Here is a 19,497-nt window from a genome sequence, read left to right on the forward strand (position 1 = left end):
CATCAAAGATGAGTTTATCGCGAGAAAGTCCAGGGACTGGCACAAACTAAAATTCAATTGCCCAGGTGGTTTGCAGCTCGCCTCCAGGGCCCCTGCAGGGCGCCATGAGTCCCGACTTAGCGCTGTCTAGCGCCTGGAGTCCAAAGGTTGGGGTTCTAAGGTTGGCAGGGCAGTGCTGAGCGCCTGGCGGGAACCACAGCACGCACAGTGAGCCTCACTCGATTTCCTCTCAGCAGCCATGTGCATGTCCTCACGCCATTTACTCACGGCCGTCGTCCAGACTCAATTCCAGCCCAATTCATCTTCTTGCGGCTTCTTCCAAACGCTCATGATTGCCCCAGACGAGCGCTGCTGTCCTCTAGCTTCTGGCCTGGAAACGAAACGAGCAACGGCCTCCGTCTGAAATCTAATCTGGCACCGGATACTTTTTGCCTTTTCTCTCTCTCGCTCTCCCGCTACACGCAACCGCTGTGTGTTTTTTATGGACGCTGTGGGCTGCTAAAACGCCTAAAGACAGCGCTCTTCCCTGCACGGTCATCTGGTCGAACTCGGAGAATCGCCTCTTCGTTCTTTTCAACTTCAACTTGGACATTGAGAAGCAAGCAGGCAGAGACACTCGGTCCTCTCGCACGACGTATTGCTCCCTCTCACCACTGCCAGACCGCAAGCCAGCGCGTGTTTTGGTCCTGGGGGACTGTTGCTGAGGATTTGAAATGTCGACACCTACAACCGCAACGGCCCTTCTCCCGCCGACACACTACCGCCTCCACCCTCCATACTCTTCCAACTATCGCACAACAACAACCGCGAATTCACTGCTGCCCACAACGGCAGTCGTGGACCACCAGCCGGCGTTGCAGAGTCCGGCTCGCCCTCAGTCTTACTACTACCATCACCAGCCTGCCGCCAACGCGGGCTACAGTCTGACGGATGGCGTAGCCCAGAGTTCACAACCCGTGCCTCGACCCCCTCACAGCCACTACAGCCATCAAGACTCCAACTCGTCCGCGACTGCTCGCTTTGACGACAGCTATACTTCCACCATGCCAAACACGACGACGACAACTTCCGGCGTCGTCCCTGCCACTGGTCGCCCTGTCGCTGAGGACCAGCCGTCCAGGAAGCGTCGGCGCTCTCGGGAGCCCGATTGGAACAATTTCTACCGGAACGGCCTCCCCAAGGAAATCATTGTCATTGACGACACGCCTGAGCCTGAGGCCAACACGGGCCGCAAGATCACAAATGGTAATACCATCGTGCCCGACTCGGCCGCCGCCGCCGCTGCTCAGCAGGCCGCGAAAAAGCGAAGACGAGACGACCCGCCGCTGGGCTACCACGTCCAGTATTTGGGCGGTTCTCACACAGGCTCGCACACAAACACGCCCTTGCCCAACGCCGCCACGCCTGCTGGCTCTACCCTCTCCAGCGACCGAACAAACTCGGCATTGAACACCACCGCGCCCACGTCTCTCTCGTCAAATAGCCAGTATGATGAGCTGGCCGCGCCATTAAAGCGCAAGCGCACCACCCGCCAGCAGGCTGCCAACGAGGCCAAGCGAAGGGATGTTGACGGCCTGGGAGGCGCCTACATGGCCTACAAGCCTCCCCCTTACCCGCCCAAGAAGTCTGCTGAGGTTCCCGTTAGAGTCATTCATGATGTAAGTCTGAACCTGTACTGCCTCTTTTTTTGTTTACGCTTAAGAAGAGCGAAAAAATGGTTCGATGAGGAATCGCCACCTGCTAACTCCTTCTCCCCCCATCACAGCGTCACTATAGCAAAAATGCCAAGGTCGATGATGATGATGGCCACTACATCGTTGTCCCAGATGCGGAACTTACTGAAAAGTGTATGTATAAACAAGACAAGCCCTTCTCCCATTCGGGCATTGACAGCTAACACCATTGTCTCTAGACCAGATTGTCCGTCTCCTTGGTCAGGGTACCTTTGGTAAAGTGGTCGAAGCCAGGGACGTCAAGAGAAACAAGCCCGTGGCTGTCAAGATCATCCGATCCGTCCAGAAATATCGCGACGCTTCCAGGATCGAGCTTCGCGTGTTGGCTACGCTCAAGGCCAACGACGAAGAGAACAGGAATCGGTGCATTCACCTGCGAGACTGTTTTGACTACCGCGGCCACATTTGCATCGTCATGGATCTTCTCGGCCAAAGCGTCTTCGACTTTCTCAAAGGCAACGGTTTTGTGCCTTTTCCCAACAGCCAGATCCAGAACTTTGCCAGACAGCTCTTCACCAGCGTAGCATGTAAGTACACGAAGAAGCAGAATCTCAAGCAAAGCAAATCTGAGGCAAAAACTGACCGGGCATCTTCTAGTCCTTCACGACTTGAACTTGATTCATACCGACCTCAAGCCGGAGAATATTCTCTTGTGTGATAACTCTTATCAAACATTTACGTATAACAGGAAAATCCCTTCGTCTTCTACCACGATTAATAGGCAGGCATCTCAGCGACGGGTGCTTCTTGACACCGAGATTCGTTTGATCGATTTTGGATCAGCTACGTTCCAAGACGAATATCACTCATCGGTTGTCAGTACCCGCCATTATCGTGCTCCCGAGATCATCCTTGGCTTGGGCTGGTCTTTCCCCTGCGACATTTGGAGCATAGGATGCATCCTGGTCGAGTTTTTTACTGGCGATGCCTTGTTCCAGACACACGATAATCTAGAACACCTAGCCATGATGGAGGCTGTCGTTGGCTCTAGGATAGACACCCATCTTGTCCAAGCGGTCAACAAGATGTCTACAAGGAGTGGAGGAAATCCTGCTTCCAAGTGAGCACTGGCCACCCTTGATCAACGACAATGACCATACTGACCGGATTTCTCTCAGGTACTTCAAGAGACTTAGGCTCGATTATCCAACCCCCGACACAACCAGGGGTTCCAGACGCTTTGTTAAGGCCATGAAGCACCTAAGCGTAAGTTTTTGTACCGCTCCAGTTATTAAAACGTGGCAGCGAAATAACAGGGCGGCTTAGGACATAATCCCTTCAAACTCAACCTTTTTCAAGAACTTCCTTGATTTGCTGAGGAAGATATTCGTCTACGATCCTGCGCACCGCATCACGGCCAAGCAGGCCCTTAACCACCCGTGGTTCAAAGAAATGGCCCAGCCTGACGACGGAACCGAGGCCGCCAAGATTCGCTTCGAACGGAGACGACTAGAGGTGGACAAGGCGAGACAGCACGCCCACTATGTTGGATGAAGTATAACCAAAGGACGAGCCGACATATTTCGTTTTATAATGACTATATAAGCATGATCAGATTCCGTGGTAGCGCACACACACTGGATGTGTATAGGGAGGGAAAGTCCATTTCCCGCTGGAGGGGTGCCAACATGACCCTCCGGTAGATTTGCCATTGTACTTTAGCGCTTTGAGCTGTTTGCAGTTCCAACCTTCTTTTCTCTCCTTTTCTCTTCTTTTTCTTTTTCTTTTTTGTTTCATTTGTTCTTCATTTCTTTTTTCTAGCGTAGGGTTTGATCTCAGAGGTTTCATCGTCTTGGGAGGGTTAGGCGTCCACATTCACGGATTAGGGGTGAGAGATACTGGGGATGGTTTATAACACGACGAAGCAGGGCAGGGCGCGCCTCGTTGTTGGTGGACGAAGTGTGCAAAGGTCTTGATCGAAAAATCTAATATACCCTCCACAATTGCGATATCAAAATGTTTTAAAAGTCTTGACCTGCTACAACTTGAATATGCTCGTTTCAGATGATGTTCACGGCAACCAAGGTTGAAAGGCCTATTCGAAACAAGCCGAGAAGAGGTCGCTTGATCAGGTATGGTCATACCATGCATGCTGCCGAGAGAACTGTCTTTAAGGGGATGGATATTTTATAAAGAGATGGTATGTTCACTCCTTCACGCTTATCCAAGTTATACGAGGTTGCTCGACTACTTATGATCTTCTATTACTGCTATGCATGTGAAGGAGTTACTCGGCCGGATGACTGGCAAAAGAGAGGAATGAAGCCATGAAGGAGAAAGGAGGGCCAAGTTTTTTTTTTTATCTTTGTAGTATCTGCATCATCTCACTGAGATTAATGCGTCATTGATCAACCCTCTTTCCCCTTTCTTTGTTGATAACCACTGCCTTGACTATGTTTTGAGTCTCCTCACCGTTACTGTTAACCACGACCGGAAAAGGAGACAGATGCGGAACCATGCCGTGGTTCGTTAAGCGGCGGGACCTATCTCTTGCAGACATCTCCAATGAAGCTCTTCAGCAGCTCACCAAGCTGCTTTACATGGATACCGCCGACTACTTTGGCCATCGGGCTGGAGACTGGCTCGCTACACAAGAGCAACAAATCAAGGGGCTCGACGTTACGCTGCTGCGCCCAAGAAATCTACTAACTCTCTTCACCCTCGGCATATGCGGGCAAAGATTATCCCTTTACTCTGAGGGACCGAGACTATGCACAGCACATAAAGCTCTAGACTCGAGAATCGTCCGATGTATACTGCAGTTGGTTGCGGACGAGTGTACAATCCAGACGAACCGGTATCGAAGCCTACGACTCAAGAAGATGCTGAAACCTTCACTGGAGGATTGGATGAAGAGAATCGATTCTATAACGGCGCTTTGGTTGGGCGAATACAAGTTTCAGCGTCTCTTTGGGTGTCATCTCAGGGGTGGGATGCCGGATTGCGTCAGGACCAAGTGCGAGGCGTGTATGCTTGCTGTGATTGGTGGCTCTTCGATATATCTTACGGATCTTCGGGCAAGTGTGTTGGCGAGACAGATGTATAATACGGAGCTTACGGGGCGGGAATACAGGAGACCGCGATTGCTAAGGGTGATTGATTCGTGGATATCTTTCTTTCAGGAGGACGGCCAGAAGGATATTTGTGAATCTAGCGAAGCTATGGCGAGTGAGATTGTCGAAATGCGCACATTGGCGAGGAAGAAGAGAGATAAACGAGATGAGAGACGGAGGAGGAAGGGAAAACTGCCCAGAGTTCGCAAAAACATGAGAGTGAGATTGACAAAGGAGGGACTACCGATTCCACGACAGCCGAGACTTCGAAGGCGTGATAGGGAGAAGCTTGCCAGGAAGACTGAGAAGAAGATGGAGACGCTATTGTCACTTCAGGAGACGGTAGTTGAGCAAGAGGAACAGGAGCCGGAATCTTTTCCCCGTCTTGTTGTAGACAAGGAGTGTGATTGCACGAGAACTAGATACTCAGCTCAGAAGAACAACGTCACTACGGAGACGATGACGGATTCCAAGCCTGATGGGCAGAAGAAACACGACTTTTGGGAAGACACGTCATTAGACAAAGATACATGCGAAAAGAAAGCCGTCGAAGAAGAATTTTTGGTGCAAGGCCACCGCCAGCTAACCCTTGACGACGACGCATCCTATAAAAGCATCAGCATACAGAACAAGCTCAGCTTCGACACAAACACAACTTCAAGTTGGACAAGCAAAGTAGAAGAATCGCCACACATCGTTCAACTGCCCCACGGCGAAGACGTCTTGACTCGTGGGGACACGGCATCGAGCGTGTACTCTTGCGATGAACAGGTCAAAAGCCAGACGAAGCCGACGACGATGTTTGATGCAGCGCTTTCGGCGATTTCTGGGTATTTTACGCGCGAAACAGCGACTCCAGCATCGTTGCGGCTGACAAATGGGAATGTGGATTATTCTAAGATGGAGAGAGAGTGGGAGAGGAGTGAGAATCACAAGGCGGCTTTGGCGATGTTGGAAGGGAGAGAGGAGGATGAAGATGCTGCGTCGTGCTATGAGACGATGGGGTGGGGAGGACCTAGTAGGTGATGGATGGTATGCTTGCTTGTATCGTTGTAGGATGGGGTATTTGCTCTAGTTTACGGAGGTTTGCTATATTGTAAGTGTGATATATATAGAGAAGAAGAGGCCAAGTGAGGATATCCATAGTCTTTTATTTTTCAGGGGAGATGAGCTTAGCTCGACCGAGCAAGCAGCAAACCTGCAGGAGTGACGGGAGATTCTATATCGAGTATTTTCTCCATCTATCTAAACAATGCTTGGGTTTTGATCATCACCCTCATGATCGCTATATATACATACGCACGCAACTTAATCCGCCAGCTTCTCCATAAACCTCTCTACCGACGGCAAATAGCATGCCGCCTTCTGGAAGTCTCCCAACTTCACCGCCATAAAGTCAAACGCCAGTAGCACATCATGTTCGACGCCCTCGACGCGCTCCCTCCTCAACGAGTCCGACTTCGAATATCGCTGCGAAAAGTGCGTCAGGAGAGTCCGCCGAGCGCCCATCTCGCGCGCCACCCCGAGCGCCTCGCCCATGGTGCTGTGCTTCTTGGCCTTTGCGTGGTCCTGCTTGTCGTCGCCAAAGGTGCATTCGTGAACCAGGAGGTGCGCACCATGGCATTCCTGCGCAAACAGCTTCGACGGCCGACAGTCGCCAGAGTAGGCGATTTTGAGACCGGATGTGAGCTCCAGCTGTGTGCCAAACGAGCGCCAGCAGTGGGGAACGGGAACTCGCTTGATGGAAGCAAGACCGAAGTTCTCTTCACCGAGGTCCTCGCGGGTCGTCAGGTCTCGGTCTTTCTCCTTTGGCCAGGGGCAGCTGGGGAAGCGTAGTCGGTGGTAACCGATATCCTCGATTTGGGACAGCTCCTCCAGCAGGATTCGGTAGCGTCCAATGCAGGATATTGCGAGTGTAGCGTTGCTGTTGTCTCTCAAGGCCTGTTCATACCATGCCTTGATGAGCGAAGGGGTGCCCATGTGATGGTCGGCATGGACGTGACTGATAACGATGCACCGCAGGTTACGCAGAACATCTGCCGCTTCTTCAGCGCCAAAAAGGCGTCGAATCTGGCCCAGTGTTCCCTCACCACAGTCGAGTAGATAGTTTCCAATTCCCGGAACTCGAATCAGCGTGGCAGAAACATTCCTGTATTTGCTGGGAACAGATGAACCTGTGCCGAGAGGGATAATTTCTGCGTCACGGTTCGGGATGTCAAACTCTTGCTTCTCAACCCGCTCCAGAAATTCGGGGTTTGTGGCTTCAGCGCGGGCCTCTTCGGCCATCTTGAGGACCTCTTCGTCTACAGAGTCGTAGGCCTCGACCAAATCAGGAAACGGAGCAATGGCTTGGTCATCGAATACAAGACGCGGCATAAGTTGGAATTTTTGTCCAGCACGGCCCAACTCAATCGGAGAGCCTTCTGGAGGGGCCGGGTATCGGACAGTGTTTTCGAATTTGAGGAGAGGAAATCTTTCAGGATCGATTCGGCGCAACTTGGTCTGAATAGTAGCGGCACCGGGGTGAGTAATCATGTTTGGGCATGCCTCGTCTGCGCAGAAAATGTGCTTAATGCCGGCATGCTGCTGGATGAATTGCTGGATTCGTGCGTCGCCGGTCATGTTTGGTCCCAGGATCCAGTACATGACGGCGACGTTCTCCATTAAATCTTTACTCTTCCACTCAGGTCGCTCCATGAAGGACTCGACGAAATCCTGGCTGCTAATATCCGCTATAATGATACCTCTACCCCGTTGGGTCTCTCCGAGAACCATTTCGGGCGTTACCAGGCCATCCTTTCCCTGAACACTCTGGCCTGCAGTAAGGAGTTTAAAGTCTCGAGGCTCGACTCCTAGAGATTTTGCCACAGGAGCATTGAATTTCCCTCTGCGGTCATGGGTCTTGATGATGTAACTCATAGATGTCTCGCCGTATGTGGTCCTGGGAAGTGGGAAGTGGTTGATTGCGAGAACGTTATTGCTCCTGTCATCTACCCCAACCTCTCCAATGTCTGGGAAATGCCACACGGTATCATCCGGGTTTGGAATTTCCGCGCCGTCAGCCATGTAAGGCCCCTTGTACAGCCTGATTGTGCCATTTTCTACAATGGCAGCTTTGTCTGTGGGTTTGAGATCTCGGATCTTCTTGGGTATCAACACGGATCTGTTCTTCAAACTTCCATTGAACATGATCCTCTCTACTATCGCACTCGCAACTTCTGGATCCGAAACAGATGGTCGCGGTTGAAATACGGCTTCCTCTGAAGACGCATTCTCATCCACGGCCATGGCAGGATCGCTGTGCCGCCTCTTACGGGGACTACTCGATCGTGCTCGCCGCACCGGGATCTTCCAGACCTTGATGGCATCATCTGACCAATCTGGCTCGAGGTTTGCCGCGTCTGTAGCTCGCGGGTCTGTCCTGTGCTCGTAGGTTCGCACGCAAATGGGTTGTCGAAAGATGACGGGTCGGCATGCTGCCAGCGTGTGGCACAGGTTATCCGCGCCGTGCACCGCAATTCCGGCATGAAGAGTCTTGTTAAGAAGCTTCTGGCCTTTTTGCACCCTCTTGGCATTCTCCTGCGTTGTAAACTCTTTGGCTGACTCGATAGCTCCGCCAACACTCAGCAGATAGCCACAGAGGCCGCCCAACTGCTCCCAGTTGACGCTGCCGCTTAGGAAGACGTGTTCTGTGCCCCCCATGTGTATTTTGCGGCTGCCAAATGCTCGCTGCGTTCCCTCTGTGACGCGACCAAATACATACGAGCGCTTGTCGTGATGCATGTATATACAGGTGCCTGGAGTGTCGACTGAGGGGACGGCGGCAAGCTCGACTGTGGTCGTCATTGTGGTGGAATCGGCGTGAGCCTTTTTGAAGATCCTGGAGTAGAATCGTAAATGGTGATGTTGTAACGGTAGATAAGGGGTGTGAATTGAGCTGTCTAGTCGCGATTGCCGCGGCCTCGTGGGATTGCTGGATAGAGAGGTAGAGTATCTGGCGATGGAAAGACTGAGAATGCTAAGCTGTCGCGTCCGTCTACCGGCGGGAGAAGAGAGATATCGAAGCGGAACTGATACGGAGTAGACGAGGCGCCTGGATACACATGGTTCCATCAGCGGGAGAGGAGAAAAGGAAAGGGAAAGAATGAGGAGGAGAGAGGCTTTGCAGTCATTTACAGCTCCAGGTGCAACCCCACGATGAACTTTTTTTATGCGATAGAGCCGATAAGCAGCACTTTAGCTGCCTGGCGGGGCAGCCACATGCTAGCCTTGCCACCACCTAAAATCACTTATACTTCTCTCCTATGACTCTTCACCGGGGAATCCAAAACATTTATCATGATGTGTTTATCAATTGACTCATAATGCTACGAAAACATGGTATGAATATACTTCCATTAAATAGCTTTTGCACAAGGTATATACATCTGCATCTACATCTACTTGCGGTTCGCTCGCTTGCGTGCCTTGGCCTCCCTCTCGTAAGCATTCGCTTCTCGTCCCTCCTCGTTCTGAATCTCGGCAATGAGTCTCTTGTACTTCTTCTCGTAGGCTTCGTCCTTTGCCTTCTTGACCCGGAGGTTCTCTCTCGCCATAAAGTTGGCGTCCTTCCGCAGCTCCCGCATGGCGCCCTTGCGCTCCTTCTTGTGCTCCTTCTGGAGTTTGGCCATCTCGGCCCTCTCGCGATCAGGATCATAGTGTTTATCGGGATCAAACGTCTCTTCAAACTTGGGTATATACGTCTTGATCGCGAGGGGTTTGTGGTGGTGAAGCTCCAGAGGCCGGCGTGATAGCTGTGAGACTCGCGACATCCGCTTCAACTTCTCTTCTAGCCTCTCTGCTTTATCACTTACAGCTGCCGGGAGGTGCTCTCGTGATGACTTGCTGTTGATGTGACTCAAAACTTCAATGGCTTGGTTGAAAGTCTCCAAAAACCCAGACTTTCCAGTCCACAAGTCTGCAGCAGCATCGAGCAATTGAATAGTTGTAGTGAACAGAGCAATCTTGAGAGCATTGCTGCCCCCCTGTGAAGTTTCAGGCAAGCAGTCGGAGAGGTTTAGACGCCTTAGCTCAACAGCCTTGGCTTTTTTAATGCGGCTTCCAGCCGGTGGTTCATGGATCGGGAAGTTACCCAAGAGATGTGACGGGGCTGTTGGTGCAAGGGAGCAGATTGTGTTGAGGGAGAAGTTCATCACCTCGGGAACATAGCGCTTGGCCAACTGTTGATACTGCAGGGACAGAATGGACAGGTAGGTTCCAATGGCGTAATCTGACATCTCTCGAGGCACCTTTTGGCCAATGTACCGGCCAATTGTGAGCATTGCAGGGGTCACAACCTGATGGAAGTGATCGGACGTTGGGAAGATGGTCCCAATCGCTGTGAGAAGCGTCAGGTCTGACGGCTGCAGCGCAATGGGTCGAGTCTGGCTGATCTCTCCAAGATGATGCCGGAACTGCTTGGCAATTTCGAGGGGAAACATCTTAGAGAGAGAGTGAATGTGACGCACAAGACTTTCCAAGACGGAGAAGGATGGTGATGTCTCTGCATTCCAAGGAAGAGCCACAAAGTCCACCAAGGCCACAGCGAAATTCGCTAGCTTTTCCTTGTTCTTGCTGTCAAGTTTGGGATGGTGTAGCGCTCGAATGCGCTGGACGATTTTTGGCAAATTTGCCTGGTCGTAATCTTTGGTGATGGACACAAACTCGGAGCATGACTGAGGGCAAGGGAAGGTGAATGGTAATCCGTTCTCGTCGTGCTTGTCGTTGGAAGAGAAGTTTGCTTGGAATATGGGGTTTTTAGTTTCGGATTCGTTCAATAGACCCTTTGTGAATTCGTCATCGTCATCTTCATTATTCTCGGCTTGGCTTGCGGAGCTGTCGTCATCTCCTTCACCTTCATTGTCAAAATCGTCGTCGCTGTCTGCAAGGTCCAGATCAGATCCACTAGCCACCAAGTCGTCTTCGATGATGAAGTCATCCTCATCATCAAAGCCCAGCTCCGTCGCTGTCGGTCTAGCCTTGATACCCTGTCCGAGGTCGAATTCATCGTCATCGTCCTCCTCCTCTTCCATATTACCAGAAACTTGGTCGCGTTTCTTATCCGCTTCGTCTTCGTCGCTGTCTGATACCTCTTCGCCCATCATTCGCTTCTGGCGTTTTTCTTCAAGCTTCTTGAGTTTGGTAGACTCTTCTTCTGCCTTCTCCTCGTCTGTCTTGGTGCGATTGGACGGTTGCGCCCTCTTATCTTGAGCCAGTCGTTTGACTTCAATATCGAAATTCTTGTCAAAGGCGTCTCGTTCGACGCCCGCAATGGCAGACAACGGCGCAGCATTGTCTTGACGCTTATTGATACCAAACGAGAGAAGTTGTTGAATGTTGGGAAGCTCCTTGTCGAGCTGCGTCCGAAGGTCCTCGTCGTCATCTTTGGCCGCTTGTCGCTCGTATCTATGAAGCTTTGACTTTGCAATGACTTCTTCCATGACCTCTTTCTTTGTCTTTTTACGCTCGGGTTCGCCCTCTTCGGCCTCCTCTTCACCTGCTGCGATGATGGCGCGCAGGCGCTTAAGTCGCTTCTCGCGGCTTGATCCATCGCTATCTTCGCCATCCTCCTCGAGGTCATCCTCGTTAAAGTCGTCCACTGGATCCTCCTGGTCGTCAAAAGCCAAGGTTCGCCCCATATGTGTCAAACCATCCATTGGCTCGTCATCCTCCAGATCGAAAAGAGAATTCTTTTTGTGCGATTTCAGCTTTTCTCTGGCAAATCGTTCCAGCATTTTTTCTTCAGGAGCCATCGTTGGGTCGTTCTCGCCGAATCGTCGATCCAGAATACCACCGACCTTGTTACGACGCTGCATATCCACGAGGAGGGTTTGCTTGCGCTATTGTATAGAGTGTCAGAGAAATACTTGGCGGGGAAGAGGGAGAGGCGCCTCCATACCTTTTCCTCGGCGGCAGCTTTGGCCAGACCAGGTCGTCCCTTGATGGCAGCATTTCCAGGCTTTGGCCGATTGGTAGTCACCTCAAACTTGGGCCCGCGCGCAGCATGTTTGAGGTCAAACGGATTGAATTGCTCTCGAATGCCCTCGAGAACAACGCCTCTCTGCAGACGCTTGTCGTTCCGAGACGGGTCATCCTGAGCCTGCTTCCGCCGCTGCTTCTTGGACTTTTGAGGGCCTGTAATTCCTTGTTCTCTCAGCGACGCCTTTAGGCGCTTGAGCTGGGAGCCGGCCATGGTCGACGATTGCTTGTTTCCACGACCAAATCTTTGATCACGAAAAGTTGCCTGCTCACAGAAACATGGCTTGCTACAGCGAATTGAACTTGCTAAATTTTTTGACGGCGGCTTATCGATAGCGGTGCCTAGCGTAAAGGTCGCTGGTGGGGACAAACAGGAAAGTGGGTACGTGCCTTACTTAGTGGGACGTGACTTAAACTGAGCTGCGTCAAGAAGCTTCCACCTATAACAACATCACCAGCAACCGTATCTTATGCATTTATCGACCTTCTCCATGTGATCCCGCCGGAAAAGAGGCACTCGTGGGACGACATGGGCTGGACAAGCCGGTTCTTATTATTTGCACGCGATGAGCGAGTAATTTTAGTTAGTATCGGGCTGGCTACGTTTGGTGTGGTTAGTACGATCATCACAGCTCTCACGTTTATCCGAGACGACAATGAGATTCCTCCGTCGGAGCCCAAGACGCAGTACATCACGCAGGACACCGAGGACTCGCTTCAGTCAGACACATTGGAAAAGCTTCTGGACCATCCAAACTTCTCAATCAAAGAAATTGCGGTTAAGATTCTGTGCGACAGAGCTGCTAATGACCCTGAAGTAATAACATATATATGGTTCGGGATCACTCGACCAGATTATGAAGAGCGAATGGACTCCCTGAGGACGCTTGCTGTGCTCACCAGCCAGACAGGCAATGAAGGGCTGGCGAGACTGCATGACGAAAGAGCCTATTCCGCCTTGGTGCGATGCATGGAGTTGTGCATGGAGAGCGCCGATCTCCCAGAGGTCACTGATATTCACTGGGACGAATACTTTCTTCGCGATATGGGCGAAAGATTCTGCCTCATGTTCATCACAGAGCTGATCAACAAATACGGGGCCACTATGCTCGTCAAGGCCAAATTTGTTGAGAAGTGGCTTGCGAAGCAAGCTTGGGGGAATACTGCTGAGGAAAGACGCCACAACTTTAAAGATTACATGGAGTTTCGAAACAACCGGATAACCGATATTGTGAACCGCATCAAGCATTCACGGCGTGGTTTACGAGCTTTGGAAAAAGCAGGGCTGATCGACAAAGAAAGCTCTCGACGTAGAATGAGAGAGCTTCCCGATCTGCTCATGGAAGTGGAAGAGGAGATTGCAGCGGGAGAGCATTCGGGAGAGCAACAGAGCCGGCGGACTAGGGAGCATTCGGCAGAAGAACAGAGACTTCGGCGCCAACATCGCGAGGCAATGGTTCTCAATGACGGAACACGACCCCTGGGCCGGGAAGACATTATTGAGCGAGACGCATCTCCTCCAGCTTGACGTTGTGGTGCGTGTAGGCAGGAAGTACATTCAAACACGCGAGATGATACCTACAGGTAGTCTGCGGACGGGAATCATACACAGCGGGATGATGATGGTGACGAGAGATGTATATATAACAATTATGAGGTCCGTCGCCCCTTGTCTTGGAGAGATATCAACTCATCTGACGCGAATACAGTAGCAAAGGGACTGGACGATTCTGGCGACGCCAGCTTGCAGTCGTGCATTGCGCCATTATGAAAGCAGAACAAGGGGACTTCTGGAAGGGTATTCTTTGTTCGGCGGCCGGATGATTCATAACGCTATCACATGCCCTAATTTATGGTCTTTATCAGTATGAATAGAGGGGTGGGTAGGTTGAATAAGAATTCAGCTGACAGCGTGCTCCATGTTCACATGATGCTGGAGATATGCAACAAGGTTCACATTGACTACCTGATATCCATACACGTTTCTGATAGATCTGCCTACATCCACTAGAATTATCCATATCTTCTAGAACTACCCCTATCTAGGGAGCTGTAGATCTCTCTATATGCATCTGCTGGACCAATCTATTTATACTTCTCTTACAGAAAAAGGTATATGTATTTTACGCTATTTATTTCCTACTTGTTTTTTTAAATTTCTTTTCATTGAAGTAAAATAACACACAGTAGAACCATATCACCAGCTTGGATGAAGTTCTACAGTGCGCACTTTCCTCGAGGTCTCGCATATTTTGGCTACCGCTTGACCTGCTGACGCGATGATTTGATGTGATCTACCTTTGCTGGACAAGGGGCGAGTCTAGGTAGTCCAGGTTTACGGCTGTTAGTCCCGTGCCCTATTACCTTGACGATGTTGCTGGTGCTTAGTGTCATTGGCTACGAGATGGCGGTAGGAGATTGGACGTCAAGACGTCTTGGGTGTTGACAGCCAATAACGTGGTGGCGCCCAGCTCATTGCGAGAATAAACAAACAATGGCCGCTGCCTTGTTGCGACCACCTCCTGTCACATCTTTTTTTTCTCTCTCTGCTCGTCTATTTTCTCTTTGTTTTATTCTTTTCTCTTGCGATATTCTACGAGTACACAAAGTCTGGCGCTTTCAAAATCTGCTTCTGCCGTGCCTTCTTTTTCCCGCTACAGGTTTCCATGTTATCGTCATCCATCTAGGTATTGATTGGCGCATCCCAGGTTCTGTTTAATTAAAGAGGTCGGGTACCTCCTAACCTAAGCATCCTACCTTGCTCATCTCGTTTCCGTCCCCTTGTCGCCCAGCTCAGCGAAAGCCGCCGAAAATACCAGTGACAAGCAGTTGATCGTATACGATCGGATTTTTACTTCAATAACAAGGGAGCTGTATTGGCGACCGGGGTGTCCAGTGTCCCCTTTTTTTGACTTTTGTTCCTGGCCCAGCAGCTCCCGACCGGAACGGGGCGCCACTACCGCAAAGCCAGTGGGGTTCTGTCTGGTCTTAACCGCACCGAATATCGAATAATGTCGATTTCAATCTCCTCCCCCGTTAAATCGTTCTCGCGCCTGAGACGACCTTCTCTCTCCAACTCCAAGACAGCCTCGACACCGGACTTGGCCTCCGCCTATTCGCAGTCCAAGCTGCTGCGCAAGACGTCGCTCGCGGCCCTGACTCCGAGCTCCCTCGCCAGCATCCCCGATGTCAGCGAGAGCTACGCCATCGACTCAGTTCTGAACCAAGCGCCCGAAAACACCATTCACGAGGAACCCGAGACGCCACCCGCCATGGAGCTGTCTGTCGGCGACTCTGTCAATGTGCCTGGAGGCATGGTCGGCACTGTCCGTTTTGTCGGCACCGTCCAGGGCAAGAAGGGCACATTTGTCGGCGTCGAGCTGGATTCAGAATTCGCCGCAAGGGGCAAGAATAACGGCGACGTTGATGGGTAAGAAGAGAACCAGCCGCACCACAGCGCTGTCTGGCGCATCGCCACCGCATTACATCAAGAGTCGATCGCTAACATGTTCTGTCTGTCTGGATTGGCAGCGTCTCCTATTTCACCACCAACGCCGCTGGTGCTGGCATTTTCGTCCCGGTTGCCAAGGCCCTCCGAAGGTCTTCCGGCCCATCCCCTATGACGCCTACGCCCGGTTCGAGCGGTCTGAAGCTGAGCATGAACAATTCGGTCAGCTTGACACCTCCGACATCAGGCCTTTCAAAGTTGGGCGCCTCGACAGGCCCGTCTCGAGTTCAGAGCCCGCAGGGCAAGAAGCCACGGCCTTCACTGCAGACTGAGTCACCGCAACGGAAAATGGCCATGTCGCCAGGTCCACGCCCGTCCATTGGGGCACCAGCAGTCAGAGCTCCCTCAAGACTTGGCAGTCCGACCGGTAAATTTTCGCAGAGTGTGCGCGGGACTGCCGGGCACTTGAGTGATCCCAACAAGAAAGGCCCAGGCATGGAGCGGCGGCCCAGTTTTGGGGGGCCCCGTAGCACTTCGTCTCTCGGCCCCGAGCCTCTCTTTGACGAAGAACCGGCACCTATTGCAATGCCTACACCTCCAGCAAAGATCAACACCAGCCTGGGGTCGCTCTCGTTGCGTCCACCGTCCCGGGCGACCTCTATCAACGATGAAGAAATTGAGCGGCTACGCACCCAGTTGGAAGACCGAGATCGACAGCTGAAGGAGCAGGCCGCAACATTGGCCGAAATGGAGAGCAGTCTCACAGAGCTTCAAACTCTGATAGAGAATCCAGATGGAATGGGCTTGAGACGGAGCAGCATAGACGATAAGGATGCATCTCAGCTTCGACACATGCTGCGGGAAAAGAATGACAAAATCGCCATGCTCACAATAGAATTCGATGCCCACCGAGCGGATTTCCGGAGTACTATTGACACACTCGAAATGGCTAGCACAGAGACCGAGCGGGTGTATGAGAAGCGGATAGAGGAACTCATAGCGGATATTCGCGAGCTCGAATCGAGAAACTTGGATGTGGACTCCGTAGCGACCCAACTAAAGCAACTTGAGGAGCTAGTGCAGGAGCTCGAAGAGGGTCTAGAGGATGCTCGTCGTGGCGAGGCTGAGGCCCGTGGAGAGGCCGAGTTCTTGCGAGGAGAGGTGGAGAGGACCCGTTCGGAACTTCGACGGGAAAAGGAACGCGTTATCCCTCATAATGCAGCGGCCTTGAGCGGTGATAGTGCTGCACTAGCTAAGAGCTTGGAGCAGAAGGAAGATGAAATTCGAGGACTCAAGGCCATTATCCATTCCCTTAGCCGGGACTCAATCCCTGGCGCCGAGGGCCATACTCCCAGGCCGCGCCCCGGTTCATTAATCGGCGAAAAGGATGCCATCGAAAATAAGATTGCTCGAGACAACCTGGAGAGACAAGTTGCTGAGCTTCAGCAGGTATTGAAGGAGAAGAGTCACCGAGAGGAGGAGCTGCAGCACGAGATTGAGTTCCTGCGCTCAAGCAGCGCCAAACCGAACCGTGAGTCGAACCGCGAGTCGAACCGTGATTCTGTTCCCATTCGGCGATCATCTGTAAGGGACTCAAGGGACACCATCCTGTCCACTCGATCGCATGAGGCACGATCGCCGGAGCTGTCTCACAAGCGGATAAGCACCCTCGATACGATGCACGAGAGCGACACCTATTCGACCGCCACCGAGAGTAGCACTCTATGGTGCGAGATTTGCGAGACTGGTGGTCATGACATCCTGACATGCACAAACATGTTTGGCACCGATAGCGCCAAGAATTCCAAGCCCAATGCCAACCCCATTAAAGAGGAGGACGAAGATGATGAAGAAGCCCAAGAGAAGGCGCGGAGAGAAAATGCCCAGGAGGACCTCAAGCCTCTTACACCCACGGGTGACGAGGAGATTCACCACCCAGCTGTTTTAACCCCTGGCATTCCCAAGGAGGAGCCCGCATCAGTTCCGGCAGTCAGAATCACCCCCAACCCTATGGAATCAGGGCCCGTGGCCGGCAAAGAGAGCGGTGTCCTGGACCTCGAGAAATGGTGCGCTATATGCGAGCGAGATGGCCATGACAGCGTGGATTGCCCCTTTGAGGATGCATTCTAAGACGGTTGAGCGGACGGGCAGAAAATTAGAGCAGACGATAGATGGCGGGCATATGGCACGCAAACGGCATTAACGACTTTGACGTTTTTGTGTGGTATGGCTGCATTTTGTATTCGGGACATGGCATTCATTCTTTTTGGCTTGGGCGCCCTTTCGCATGATACCTCCACAATCCTCTTCTTTGCCACCTTTTTGTTTACCGGTGCAGAGTTGTACAGTATGACTTTATTTATTAGAGAGCCTTAGATACTACCCAGGTATGCGTCTTTCTTTCTTTTTTGCGATAATACCATTGAAATTTGTGCCGCGTCATATTACACACACACCGAGGACTTGTTATCTGATGCCAAATCATTCTACTAGGCGCCTCAACCTTATTCTAGCACCTGGCTGCTTATTACCTCTGGGACACGAGATGCTGGATATTCCTTTGACTGGCGTGATGGGCAAAGCGAATCCCTGCATGTACCTTTTGCTTCGGCTTCAGGCAGACGGACTTTGGCTTAGACAATGATTACAATTAGCAGTGTACGGAGTAATACGAGGTTATGGACTTGATTGTATCCTATATTATTAGTACACGGGTTCCACAGAATGTCTGGACAAATTACTGTATAATGGCCGAGCCGGGTCACACAAAGGATTGATATGGATGGTTGCCTTTTCATAGCCAGGGCAGCCCATTAGTACTGTACAGCTCTGTCTGTCTGTCTGTGCATTTACCAGCTGCCTTGACAGCTTGACCACATCCCGGCTGGACGTGTGGCGGTGTCAGCCAGGCCGTTGCTTTCCATCCATCCCTTTTGTCGGAAGAAGCTCGCGGGCGTGCATTGAGGCTAGTCCGTTTCCACGCGGCCAACAACGGGGGTCCGCTGAGCGAGATCGATGATTTGATCAGGCAAAAATCGACGGCCGACGTTTTCGTGGAGGTGCAGCGGGATCCATCCTGGCACCTGGTCGGCCAGCTGTTCTTCACCTTATTGCTGTACGAAGCATGTACAAGTACGTGTACTGCTACCCTACCGTTTGTTTGACAGGACAGGGATTCTGTTGGTGGAAAGACGGGACGGATACGGATACCAGCAGACAGAAAGAAAAATCTTGAAGAAGCCCGACGGCTGATGGCCGAGATTTCACCAAGGTTGTTTGGTGAGTTGGTGAGGAGCGGAGGTGGTACAGGTACAAGTGCGGAGTGCGTGAAGATGGAGAAAGAGCAGCATCGGAAAGTTTAATGCAAGAACCAGTACGAGACAGCTGGGTTCAAGTACCGGCCATGTAGCGATACAGCCTCATTTTCGATTGGTTCCAAGTTCGCTGCCATGTGCCTTTTGCTAGCACCGCTTTTGGCTGCGACAAGTGCCTGACTTACCGTCCTGGTACTAGAGCGGTACGCGGCCACAGTTCTGAAAGGGCATTGGCATCGAATGGGAAGATGTGAGATCCAAGGAGCAGGAATTCCGAGTGACGAGTAACAAAGGAGAAAAGTACTAATAAACAAAGCAATCACAATCACAATCGTGCTACCATATTGTCCTCCCTACTCCAGACTCCGAACCAATGCGAAGCTCGGCCTCTTGTCTCGCCTCTGTACAGTGACAAACAAATACTCGGCGGTACCCGCAGCTAGCCCGCATGGCAGCACAAAGGTTGCCAGCTTTTTGCGTTATCGGGCACCGCCACACCATCGACTTTCTTCGATACAATTCCATGAGGCGCACCAGCCTTGGGACCCCTGCAGCCGCCCTTTTAATCCTCCAAGGCGGCGCTTGATCTGCCCTTTGGCTACTGACCAAAGGCCGCTTCCCTTGACCGGAACATTCTTCTCTTCGTTTCTTTCAAATAAACCACCAGACCGGCACAACTTCACCTTTGCTGCTCTATCGCCGCTTAACTCGGCTTTCTCGAATCCTCCTCCTCGAGCAAGAAAAAGAATCAAACTTCAACCTCTTCATCCCGCAAATTTCTCCAACGCCCCACCGTTCCCTCAGCGGCTTTCTAGGCACGCTATCTTTTTTTTCTGCTGGGCTATTTTCTCAGGTACGATAAAAACCACAGGGCCTTTTTTTTTATCAGCATTTGCCCCTCGGCGCAATCGCTGGCCACGCTTCCACCTTCT

General features: G+C 51.7%; 6 protein-coding genes across 6 annotated transcripts; 4 read left to right on the forward strand and 2 right to left on the reverse strand.

Annotated features, from left to right (window-relative positions):
- Nucleotides 1–713: 713 nt before the first annotated feature.
- T069G_06005 (protein kinase domain-containing protein) lies at nucleotides 714–3,227 on the forward strand (the record flags this gene model as incomplete). Its single annotated transcript, XM_056173215.1, has 7 exons — nucleotides 714–1,658; nucleotides 1,766–1,847; nucleotides 1,913–2,260; nucleotides 2,331–2,385; nucleotides 2,455–2,793; nucleotides 2,852–2,939; nucleotides 3,000–3,227. The coding sequence occupies 7 exons, from the start codon at nucleotides 714–716 to the stop codon at nucleotides 3,225–3,227; spliced, it is 2,085 nt and encodes a 694-aa protein (XP_056030073.1).
- A 962-nt stretch (nucleotides 3,228–4,189) lies between these two features.
- On the forward strand, nucleotides 4,190–5,812 carry T069G_06006 (uncharacterized protein; the record flags this gene model as incomplete). The annotated part of the gene is made up of 1 exon (XM_056173216.1): nucleotides 4,190–5,812. The coding sequence occupies one exon, from the start codon at nucleotides 4,190–4,192 to the stop codon at nucleotides 5,810–5,812; it is 1,623 nt and encodes a 540-aa protein (XP_056030074.1).
- A 282-nt stretch (nucleotides 5,813–6,094) lies between these two features.
- T069G_06007 (tRNase Z endonuclease domain-containing protein) lies at nucleotides 6,095–8,632 on the reverse strand (the record flags this gene model as incomplete). Its single annotated transcript, XM_056173217.1, has 1 exon — nucleotides 6,095–8,632. The coding sequence occupies one exon, from the start codon at nucleotides 8,630–8,632 to the stop codon at nucleotides 6,095–6,097; it is 2,538 nt and encodes an 845-aa protein (XP_056030075.1).
- Nucleotides 8,633–9,225: 593 nt separating this feature from the next.
- On the reverse strand, nucleotides 9,226–12,017 carry T069G_06008 (nop14-like family domain-containing protein; the record flags this gene model as incomplete). The annotated part of the gene is made up of 2 exons (XM_056173218.1): nucleotides 9,226–11,664; nucleotides 11,724–12,017. 2 exons carry the CDS (start codon nucleotides 12,015–12,017, stop codon nucleotides 9,226–9,228), a joined length of 2,733 nt encoding a protein of 910 aa, XP_056030076.1.
- Nucleotides 12,018–12,332: 315 nt separating this feature from the next.
- On the forward strand, nucleotides 12,333–13,331 carry T069G_06009 (uncharacterized protein; the record flags this gene model as incomplete). Its single annotated transcript, XM_056173219.1, has 1 exon — nucleotides 12,333–13,331. The coding sequence occupies one exon, from the start codon at nucleotides 12,333–12,335 to the stop codon at nucleotides 13,329–13,331; it is 999 nt and encodes a 332-aa protein (XP_056030077.1).
- A 1,483-nt stretch (nucleotides 13,332–14,814) lies between these two features.
- On the forward strand, nucleotides 14,815–17,381 carry T069G_06010 (CAP-Gly domain-containing protein; the record flags this gene model as incomplete). The annotated part of the gene is made up of 4 exons (XM_056173220.1): nucleotides 14,815–15,233; nucleotides 15,335–15,438; nucleotides 15,499–15,678; nucleotides 15,739–17,381. The coding sequence occupies 4 exons, from the start codon at nucleotides 14,815–14,817 to the stop codon at nucleotides 17,379–17,381; spliced, it is 2,346 nt and encodes a 781-aa protein (XP_056030078.1).
- Nucleotides 17,382–19,497: the final 2,116 nt, after the last annotated feature.

The sequence above is a fragment of the Trichoderma breve genome, chromosome 3, assembly GCF_028502605.1.
Source record: "Trichoderma breve strain T069 chromosome 3, whole genome shotgun sequence".
Taxonomy (NCBI): Eukaryota; Fungi; Ascomycota; class Sordariomycetes; order Hypocreales; family Hypocreaceae; genus Trichoderma; species Trichoderma breve.